At 44.7% G+C, this 11,388-nt stretch overlaps 1 protein-coding gene across 3 annotated transcripts in view; it reads right to left on the bottom strand.

The window, feature by feature from the left end:
• Window positions 1-3,273: 3,273 nt before the first annotated feature.
• LOC107379885 (fibroblast growth factor 12) overlaps window positions 3,274-11,388 on the bottom strand; it is a 42,161-nt gene continuing 34,046 nt past the window's right edge. For all 3 annotated transcript variants that reach the window (XM_054742376.2, XM_054742375.2, XM_054742374.2), the window contains exon 5: window positions 3,274-7,893. In XM_054742376.2, the coding sequence (XP_054598351.1) occupies window positions 7,742-7,893 (152 nt within the window). In that variant the 3' untranslated portion in view covers window positions 3,274-7,741. The remainder of the gene's footprint in view (window positions 7,894-11,388) is intronic.

The following is an 11,388-nucleotide window of genomic DNA, read 5'->3' as shown; positions in this document are numbered from 1 at the left end:
CAAAGTACAGCTAATCACTAAGTGTGCGTGTGTGTGCGTGCGCGCGCGGTAGTTTGCGTGCGTGTGCGTATGTGTGTGTGTGGGTGTCTGTGTGAGTTAGCGTGTGTGTGCGTGCGCGCGCGCGGTGGTTTGTGTGCGTGTGTGTGTGCGCGCGCGCGTTTGAGTTTGCGTGTGTGTGTGTGTGTGTGCGCGCATGTTTGAGTGTGCGTGCGTGTGTGTATGTGTGTGTATGTGTGAGTGTGTGTGTGTGTGTGTGTGTGAGTGTGCGTGCGTGTGTGTATGTGTGTGTGTATGTGTGAGTGTGTGTGTGTGTGTGTGTGTCTGTGTGTGTGTGTGTATGCGTGTGTGAGTGAGTGAGTGTGAGTGTGTGTGTGTGTGTGTATGCGTGTGTGAGTGAGTGAGTGTGAGTGTGTGTGTGTGTGTGTGTGTGTGTGTGTGTGTGTGTGTGTGTATGCGTGTGTGAGTGAGTGAGTGTGAGTGTGTGTGTGTGTGTGTGTATGTGTGTGTGTGTGTGTGTATGTGTGAGTGTGTGTGTGTGTGTGCGTGTGTGTATGTGTGTGTGTGTGTGTGAGTGTGAGTGTGTGTGTGTGTGTGTGTGTGTGTTTGGGTTTGCGTGTATATCTCTATATTAGTTTTAAAATATTACATTTTTGAGTCTGAGAATTTTTATTTGTAATGTTTTATGTTTTCTTTCTACCTTCTTTGCTTCGTTTCTTGTTTTTAAACGTGTGTTTGAGTCGGCTACCCTGAAGACTGTCACACGTTCTGCTGCACTCTCCAGTCATCTCGGTGTGATGGCGCCCCCTGCTGTATCAACAATAGGGCAGAGAGCAATGAAATCAGTTATTTCTGTTAATCATCATCTAATTTTCAACCCGCGAGTGAATGCCTTCAGTCTTTCTGAAACTGGGCCCAAACGTCCATGTTAAATTGTTTTTTCAAATTTACGTGATTTGGTGATTTTTAGGCATGCATTGTTTTGTGTGAAAGTTCCCAGGAACAACTTTAATGACTGCACAGGCTGCAGACTGAGAAACAGAGCATTCAGCTATATCACACCCACAGGTGCGCAGAGACTCGTTAGCCTCTGACTAGAAGGAGCTGAGGAGGAGAGCAGCAGATACCAGAGAGACCTTAATGGGGACCATCGACATATAAAAATATGGACAGCCTGCCTATTGCTCAACCAGGGGGAACGTTGAAGTCAAAATTTCTGGTTCCCACCACTGTTTTTTTTCCGACCGAGATTGCGTCCAAATAATCCAAAAATGGCAAAAGAGGTGGAGCTGAGGGTGGGGCTGTAGTCATTCTGCTCGCCTCTGAGCTAATACGGACTGGGACTGTTAAATTACAAGCAGAGCCAGACCGCTGCGACTGGGAGCCCTGGCCTTTCAGATCAGCTCGTCCTCCACGGTCGGAGGTCAGCGGTAGCTACATACTAACTGGAGGCTAACAGAGTTTTCGGGCGATTTTAACCAGAAAACCGCGGTAGATCAACCCCTATGTGATAGCAGCTCCGGCCTGCTTAGTATCAAATTCATAATTAGGTAAGCTGACCGAGGATATTGGGCTTCGCTGGTCCACTGCGGTCAAAGGTCAGCGAATGCGCCGTTGTCAACGCACGTGGCTCTAGGGCTCGGTTCATAGTTTCGTGTCGCACTCACCACCGAAGCAGAGAACGACGGACTTGCAGATATATCACCGCGGTGGACAAGCAAAGCGTGAACCTCGGTCAGATACCAAGCTAACCTGGCAGGAGCCAGGTAGTCCCGTCCCGTGTCTAGTGTACGCATTTGGATCTGGAATATCTGTAGCAGAAACCGTCTGAGAGAGGGAGGGCTATCTGGTAGAATATTTTGAACTGATTCGAGGACACGCAAGGTAGTGCCCGGCTGGCGCTGGCTACCATGTTTTGTCATTAGCCAATCCCAGTAACAACTCAAACCATGTGAACCTGAAAACAACAATTCGCTCAAGCTTCATTCATTCACTGACGCTGGAATTCCCATGTCTTCGGGTGATTTCTGCCTGTTTTGCAAGAAGAATGTGTGCATAAAGGGCAGGGTTTCCCCCAGGGCTTTATGGGCCTGTGGGGCTGCCAGGCTAAGCGTGGTCCCCACCACCCCTCCCCGGCCCTAGCTTCTCCGCTGACATGGACGACGCACAGCAGCAAAACGAATCGTGGACCTCTCATCTGCTGATACTAATGACAAACAGTAACAGAGTACAGCAACCCCCACCCCCCACCCCCACCCCACCCCCGCTCTCACGGTCCGGCCCACAAGGCTTATCAAGTTTTCTGGGGAACTTGAATGGTGTTTTAAGTTACAGGTACGTTATTTAAACCTGCTAAAGCGACCCAGCAAATATTCAGATGTTTAATGATCGTTGGGACCCTGGGGGGACCAGGGCCCTGATATAAGCTAAGAGGGCCCCTGGGGGTCCAGAGCCCTGATATAAGCTAAGAGGACCCCTGGGGGGCCAAGGCCCTGATATAACCCAAGTGGATCCCTAGGGGGCCAGGGCCCTGATATTACCCAAGAGGACCCCTGGGGACCAGGGCCCTGATATAAGCTAAGAAGGCCCCTGGGGGTCCAGAGCCCTGATATAACCCAAAAGGACCCCTGGGGGCCCAGGGCCCTGAAATAACCCAAGAGGACCCCTGGGGGGGCCAGGACCCTGATATAACCCAAGATGACCCCCGGGGGGCCAGGGCCCTGATATAACCCAAGTGGACCCCTGGGGGGCCAGGGCCCTGATATTACCCAAGAGGACCCCTGGGGACCAGGGCCCTGATATAACCCAAGAGGACCCCTGGGGGTCCAGAGCCCTGATATAAGCTAAGAGGACCCCTGGGGGCCAGGGCCCTGATATAACCCAAGATGACCCCTGGGGGGCCAGGGCCCTGATATAACCCAAAAGGACCCCTGGGGGGCCAGGACCCTGATATAACCCAACAGAATTCCTGGGGGGCCAGGGCCCTGATATAACCCAAGATGACCTCTGGAGGGCCAGGGCCCTGATGTAACCTAAGAGGGCCCCTGAGGGACCAGAGCCCTGATATAATCCAAGAGGATCCCTAGGGGGCCAGGGCCCTGACATAACCCAAGATGACCCCTGGAGGGCCAGGGCCCTGATATAACCCAAGAGGATCCCTGGGGGGCCAGGGCCCTGATAAAACCCAAGATGACCTCTGGAGAGCCAGGGCCCTGATATAACCTAAGAAAACAATCATGGAACCTGATGATGGAAAACAAAGATGTCAGACTCTGGTGTTGTCATGTTGTTTTGTTTTTATTTATATTTTTCTTCCTGCTGCGTTTTTGCGATGGTTTTCTACATGAAGCATTTAAATGAAGTCTCAGAGAAGGTGCGGACACAGTTTTCAGTCCTCCATTCCCGTTTGCAGGATAACAGTGCCCCCAACAAACCCAGGACGAAATGGGCCCTGCAGCAACGGCGCCCCCTACAGGTCCAGAGCAAAACATGCAACAGAAAACACCCGTATTTCTCTCTCAGAGCAACATTATAGACAATTTCACTCGGAACATTCTGGACCAAGAAATGGTGAAACCTCCTGTCTGGTCCTGCTGGTCTCTACAATCCTTGTGGTCTAACAGAAACACAAAAATGGAAGACTTTCTCGACTTTCTCCGAGGCAGATGAGTGGCTTCTGATTGGTTCATACGTTTCCTTTATTTTGACTGTTTTTATTCAGCAACAGAACTGAACGCCTGCTGCCTGCAGCCAATGAGAGTCACTTTCCTTGGCCCCGCCCACTAGGACATCTTAAACTGTGTGAGGCATGCGCTGACAAGAGTGATCATTGTTCTCCATGTGCAGCAAAAAACAATCACTGATTAAAAACCAGTTTTGCTAGTTTTAGTCTGTCAGCCGACGGGAGGCGACCTGTCTTCCTAAAAACCCTCGAATCAAAAGCTGTCCGGTGTTTCAAAACTCTTATCCAAACCTGTAAAACCCGATGGGACCAGAGTTCTGACGAATGAAAGCCAAACAGAACCAAAACGATGCTCAGGTGACTCTCAGGTGTTTATCTCTCGGCGGAGGCAGTGAAAGCTTCTGGATGCTGACAGCATGTTTTTATGAGGCCCGGCTGGTAACTCAGAAAGGAGTTAAAGGGTTTGAGTCTGAGAGGAGGACTAAGGTCAAAGGGCAGTGCAGTGACTCAGTCTGAACATCACGATCCAAGATGGGTAGGAGGCGGGGACATAAACTGGAAGGACAATCTTAGTGAAGTTGCTTTAAGATTTTTCTGATGTTTGTCTGGTTTTCTGTCTTTTATTTTGGAAGTCGCAGGAAGTGTTTTAGTTGGCCCATGAGGTTCATGTGACGTCGAACTGAAATAGCTTCAGTTTTCAGGGCAGTGTTAAAACCTGCTACCAAAACCTCCCATCAGCTGACACAAAAACGCACCTCGATGAAGTCAGAACCAGGGGAGGACCAGCTGATTCTGATCCAAATGAGATCCCTCACACCTCTGAAATTCCTTACACAATCCATAAACAAACTCCTCCCATGGTTATCTAATACACTGAAAGGGGCGTGGTCTTAATTACTCTACACCAATCAGCATCCTGAGAACCTCACAACAGTAAAAGAAAGCAGTCATATGTTTAACCTGTCAGCCCGATGCTTAAAACCTCATCCATTGGCATATTATGACATAGCAGACCATTAATCATAAAGCACGTTACATGGTCTTATCTAAGGTTACAGCTGTGTGGGCGGGGCCTCTCCAGTCCCTTTCAGGCTGGATCAGAGTAACACAACTTTGCTGTTAGTGTTCAATAAAATATTAAAAATCTAAGTGCTTGCAAGTGCCGTTGTACTTTTAGACAATAAATCATGCAATATTACTGTCTACAACGTTTCAGCGCTGGGAAGCACGTGCCCTGAACGCATCACGAAGCACTTCCACAGCCTCATCACAGACACTTCAGCTTTTTTCCTTTTTCACCTCTCGATTTGAAAGTTTACACCGTGAGCTGTTTCTGTGGAAATCATCCGTCCCTGCTTCTGTGCTTCGATGTTTCTGGGTTTAACTGTTTTTGAAGGGGCGGGGGTGTTTCAGCTGCTTCAATGCTTCAACTACAAAATTTGCAAACAAAAGCGTTACAGATTCAACAGTTGCTACATTTTCAATCTACTGATGTGAGTTGCCACCCTCAAATAATCCAATTTCATTAGAAAAGTTGGTTGTACTTAATTTCTTTACTTTCCTGTCTGCTGCAGAGTCACAGTAGTTGCAGTCATTAATTGATCACCTTTTTTCAATTATCTCTTCATTCAGCGTTTCCTGGATGCTGTTTCCTGAATAAGTGTGTGCATGTTCCTATTTTTGCTACTTTTGGGGACCTTGAGAGGTAACCATCAGTAAGAAGACCATGAGATCTTACTGGAACCACATCTCAGTCCTAATGAGGACAGGCATCATTTATAAGGTTCTGGTTAATGCCTAATGCATCCTTTTAACACGGACATGTTTTGTGTGTGAAATTCTATCCGAGTTATGGAATATGCCACCTAGTGGTCAACACAAGGAACAACACCTGTTTTAGGATGAATGTTTTTCAACAGCTTCTGAAAAAAGAGCAGTTTTGTGAGTATATTTGTAGAATACGTGAGTAATGCAACAACTTCTACTATAAGTCTTTGAAATAAAAAAATGATGTAATTTAGGAACTGAGATGTTGAAGATTTGAGAATTCTGTTGTACAGCTTCCCATCATTTTTTTTGCTGTCAAGCATTGCCTATATGATTAACAAACTTCATGCAACAATTTTCTATATATTTGACATAAAATCTAGACAAGAAGGTGAACTTCCTCACACCTGTCTGATTGCAACAATGCCTATATGATTGGATGTTATAAATACATGAATGTTGAAACAAGGCACAAAGACCTTTGCACACAACATCTGTACACATTTTAAAAATGATCGCTAAAAGCTGCCAGCAGTGGGTCTGTCTGGTCTTTAGCTCACCAAAGATCAAGAATCATACTAAATATTAGACGTATTCTGCTTTGTCTACTAACTTAGTATGACTGTCATATCTAAAATCTGACACTTTTATCATCATTTGCTGCAGTTTTAGGTTGACCAGAGGAGAAAAAACACAATATTGTGACTTTTTAAAGGCATTCAAATCAACCTTTTCATATTTTAAAATCATTTTCTTGAGCCAGTATGTGCTAAGATGATCCTTTTACAGGTTCAATGAAATGTCACTCAGACCCCCACCGCCCCCGTGACCAGAACATGGCACTTGCAACTTCCTGTCCCGGTTGGACTTAGTAAAGTGAAGCTAACATGCTTGGCTTTTTAGTCTGCTTCCAGCACATTTCCTGCATGTTTTTGATCTAGAACACAGCTGATTTGTTTAATTTAGTGATGGATTGCTCCCGTAGAAACGAGTAAAGGCTGAGGAGACATTTCAGCAGTCAGATTAAGACGAACACACAGCGAGGAGATAAGTTTCAATTTTGTTTTTACTAACGGACACTAGGGGGTGCTAAAAGCAAGCCTAATCTGTTTAGTATCCCTTTAAACCAGTCAACCATTAAATGAAAATCTGAAAAACTGGAGGACAGCTCCAGCATTAGTGTGTAAATAACTGCTTTAATATTTTACTTTTGTTTTTTACCCAGTAAAAATATGAGATGTTAAGTACAGACTTGTTGTGCAAAGGCCTGAACCTGGATCTTGGGGTTAGGTTAAGGTTTAGTTGGAGTATTTCTGTTTATAATAAATATAAATCCTAATGAATATGTCCTAATAGGTTTACCAACAATTACGTAATATTAAAGCGATTCTGAACGTTTTTATTTACCCCAAACCTTCTTGATACCAAGCCTATTTTTAATCCTCCTGCAGAGATGTCACAACTGAAGATGATTTTCAGAGAAAGGAGCAACTTTGTGGAAGGGGAGAAATCACTCTAACACTGTTGGCTAGTTTCAAGCATGCAAAAATGCAACTGTTGTGAACGGAAACAAACCCAAAGGGGACTCCAATCCTCTGGTTTGTAACATCAAAAACAGGTTACCCGATGGTCCCTGTTCAGTGGAAGCAGTCCAACCCAGGCGGACCAGAAGTCTTTCTGGACTTACTCGCTTTTGGACTTTTTTAATCGGCAGTGTCTGTGACTAGACCTAAAATAAGTCTCAAACCTATAAAAACAACTAAATCAATCAAGATGTGGCAGCTAAGTAAGACAAAACAGAATCTTCTCCTGATTAGACTTGAACTACAGAGAGAAGAATAAGAAGCACAGCGTGTGAAAAGTGCGAAAATTTCTGCATACATTACGAAATGACAGAAAGTGAAGTTTCTACATGGCTTAAAGCTTCAGAGTTCTCAACACTCGACTCGGCAAGCATTTTTGTCGTTGTGAAGGAAATGATTACAATGTGTTGATGGAGAGTAGGTGTGCTAGCCTCCTGGCACCAATTCAGCAGGACTTTTTGCATAAAATGTAAAACTCCATCATCTACGTCCTGATTTTTTTTCATTATCGAGCAATCCCCTCACCCCTCCCCGTTGACTTAAAATATTTCATCACAAGCAAGAGAAACTTCCTCTGGATTTTTAGCTTCTTATTCTCGTTTTGCCATTGTTTTCTTGGTGGTTGTTGGTGTGGTTGTAGTTGTTGAACAGAGGAAGTGTATAATGGGAGTTCTCCTCCTAGTCATCCTCCTCCTGCAGAGGGCACTGCAGGCTACGACGCCTCTCGCTCTGTGGAGGAGTCGGCAGCCTGCCGCGATGGTCGGTCAAGGCTCCTGGCACGGCCGCTGTTCAGTGTCGGGCTTCGTGAGGACTTCAGCAGCTTCTCTTCAAGCTCGTGCAGAGATGGCTCCTTGTACATGCAGACTGCAGAAGGAGTGAGAAAACAAAAATATTACCTTTCAGCTTTCATTTATGTCAGGTGGAGCATTGTGCTGCTTGCTGGGAAAAGCCGGAGGCAGTACCAACCAACATGACATCAGTCTAGTGGCTGAGCTGAGTCCAGCCCTAAGAACGCCCCCTTGTCCAACCAACTACCACCATTAAGACTAGGTCCAGGACTGAACTTCAGTCTGACTGAGAAACCTCGAAATGATCTCGTAGAACAACCGACTTTTGGAGTACTTGTTATTATTACTGGGTCCCAAATTTAAAAAGTCCAGATTAATCAATCAGCAACCAAACTGAATGTTTCAGAGCTTCTTGACACTTTCCAAGGAGCCAGCTCATTTAACATAGTGATCTTTTTAAAATCAATCTAAGGCATTACAGTGATTAAAGATATGTAGTCTACAGTTGATCAAACAAACAGAAATTTGCCTCAGTTAAGTAAATAAAGAGTGAACAAATAGTAACGTCCAAAAAGGGTCACTTTTCACCTACATGTTGACCTACACAATGTCCGGTCACCTGCAGACATAATTCCACCATCAGAGTGGAGTTTCTATCCTGTCTTCTAAAGCCCAGAAGATTCTGCAGCCCTTGAGACATTTCAGGGGGAACAGGATGTCAGCCTATGTTCCCAAACAAAGCCTTCATTTGATAAGACCGCAGGATTGCTCACTCTCATGAAAGAACTTTTACAACTCATAAGTTAAATAACCATTAAATAATAATATGGTTGAATGAACAGATGTTATATAAATAACTAAGCACATAATGAAATGGACAATATGGTTAAATGAAATGTTTTGATTAATCTGTGCTTAAATTACTGAAGTTGAAATGAATATTATTATTACAATGAAAGATTAACAAGGATGAAATGAAATATATGACCCGTATATTTAATCAGCGCACTGACTGGACAAGACACGCTCACCGTACCTCCATGACACAAGTTATAATTAACGTCACTGCACATAGATATTTTCTTACAGACAAAATCAGCATCATATCTGAGGGAGGTGTGTATCTGAGTTGTTGGCAAAACCCCTTTACAGGGCAAGTTCTGATTTAATAAACCAAGATATGGCCATTATTTAAAACAGCATCACTTCCTGAGTAATTCAGCTGAGCCTAACTCTGACTGGCCATCGGAGGGAAACTCTGCTCCCATCGCATCTTTTGGCAAGCTGTCAAAACATGTTGCACACACACACACACACACACACACACACACACACACACACACACACACACACACACACACACACACACACACACACACACACACACACACACACACACACACACACACACACACACACACACACACACGCACGGGACTGTCTCAGCTGTTATTTTCGTTAAGGAGTGTGCACGTACAGCATGCGCGCCTCGTGCACGAGCCTACTATTGAAGCTGCCGTTACGCTTTTGGCCTGAGGGGCGATCACGAGCATAAAAATTCAAAACTCTGTAAAGTCCCTTTAACAAATGTTAAAAACAAAATGAAAAAGCCAATAAAACATGTTACATTCCTACAAAGAGGATGAACAATGGAAACGAGGAGCCCTGCAGGATGATCACTGAGGGTGGAGGAGGGCAGAAAGGAGAGGAGAGGGATGAGATGTGAAGACGAGGCGGACAAAAAGAAGAAGGTGATTGCTGGAAGTGAGCAGAGCAACTGAAAGCAGAGACAGAGCCTCGTGTTTCCTGTTAAACCTCAATCTGTGATATTAGAGCTTCACCTTGTCCTTAGAGTAGGTTCTGGTGAGATGGGTGAGTCACCTCTGAGCCCTCCAGACCCTCAGGAGAACCAGGACAAGCCTAACCCAGAGCAACTCTCAAGAACTTTGAGAATTAAAACTCAAAAGCTCCTGCGACACAATCAGCAGCTGTTCTCACTTATCCCGACACCGAAGGCTCCTTTTTCAGCTATGAAATCAGCAAAAACGTCATTTGGCTCGTCGTGCTGCACCCAGGTGTTCAAAACCAACACGTTTTTCTCTCAGGTAGACTCCTTTTGGATTCTCAGATTAGATTTACTCCTTCAGTAAACTAAAGGGAAAATTCCATCTTTGGACAATCCAAAAAGCTGTTTTCAAAGGTAATCCATTGGAATAAATCTTGTTTAGAGCTGAAAATGTTACAGGACATGAAAAGAGACAATCTATAGTTTTGGAAAAATACTTCTGGAAGAGGATTAGAGCCACAGAAAATAAAAAGTTATTTTAGAAACATTTTTTAAATTTGACCTTTCCCTAAAGGGGTTTGTTAAAAAAACAAACACTATTATGTTTTTATTATTAGGTTTAAAAATGACCAAAAATATTTAATTTAGCAAAAAGAAAATGCATATTTTCCCCAGGGAATGCGGATATTAGCAGAAAATGATTAAATCAAACATGAATAGCTCTACAAATACAACAGTCTTTCTGCTGTCAAAATTCAAAGCACTTCTTCTACGAAAAACAACAAGCTGCTTAAAGTTGCAAATTTTAAAGGGACTTTATGGAGTTTTGAATCTTTATGCTCGCGATTGCCCCCTCAGGCCAAAAGCGTAACGGCAGCTTCAATAGTAGGCTCGTGCATGAGGCGCGCATGCTATACGTGTATCGCGTCATACCCGTGTCACAACCCGTGCACGCGCATTGGGTCCACAGCGCGCGTGTGAACGGGACTCGCGCGCGTGTGAACGGGACTCGCGAGCGAAAATATACATGGCGAGAGGTCATTTGTGCACTGAGAGGGAGCAAACTGTGTCTGTGAGCGCACAAGGATGTGCACAAGTGACAAACCTGCGTGCGCGCGTTGTCAACGAGCACACGGCAGAGGAAAACGTGCGCGCGCGGCAGCCTCTGTGCGCGCTCGGCAGCCTCTCTGCGCGCTCGGTTTCTGACTCCTGCTCGCTCGGCTGTAAGGGCTTTTGGCACTCTGGAGGCGTGGCCTGTGGCAGATCTTGTCTGTCCTCTGATTGGTTAGTTCACCCCGCACTTTACCCTCTATATATATAAAAAAGTCTGATGTTCAGTAGTGGCTGGCATAGCTCAGCTGGGAGAGCGGGTGACTCTCGCCCCGGAGGATCCAAGTTCGAGTCCGGCCAAGGAAAATGTAGTAGACGTCATGTTAATTTTTCTTAATTTCAGGTATTTTACAGTTGTGACCGTTCAACTGTCATTAAACGTCCGAATGTTTGCTGGGCAGTGTTTTAAAAAGTGCACATAAGCTAGATGGTTTTAACCATATAAAATTACATTTTTTGTGATACTGGAAAAATACATACTGAAATAAAACTACTGATTGAAAACTTTATGACTGTGGTTGTACAATATATGACTCACTAATACACTGCAAACTCCCTTAGAGTGGGGCTTCCAGAGAGAGAGAGAGAGAGAGAGAAAAGTTCTTGCCTCATTAATGAATTGTTTATTTTTTTCAGTATTTAATTGACAAATTATCCTTTCAAATAATTAATTGA

The sequence above is a fragment of the Nothobranchius furzeri genome, chromosome 13, assembly GCF_043380555.1.
Source record: "Nothobranchius furzeri strain GRZ-AD chromosome 13, NfurGRZ-RIMD1, whole genome shotgun sequence".
NCBI classification, from domain to species: Eukaryota; Metazoa; Chordata; class Actinopteri; order Cyprinodontiformes; family Nothobranchiidae; genus Nothobranchius; species Nothobranchius furzeri.
The sequence above is the reverse complement of the archived record's forward strand: the minus strand, read 5'-3'. Positions and strand labels throughout refer to the sequence as shown.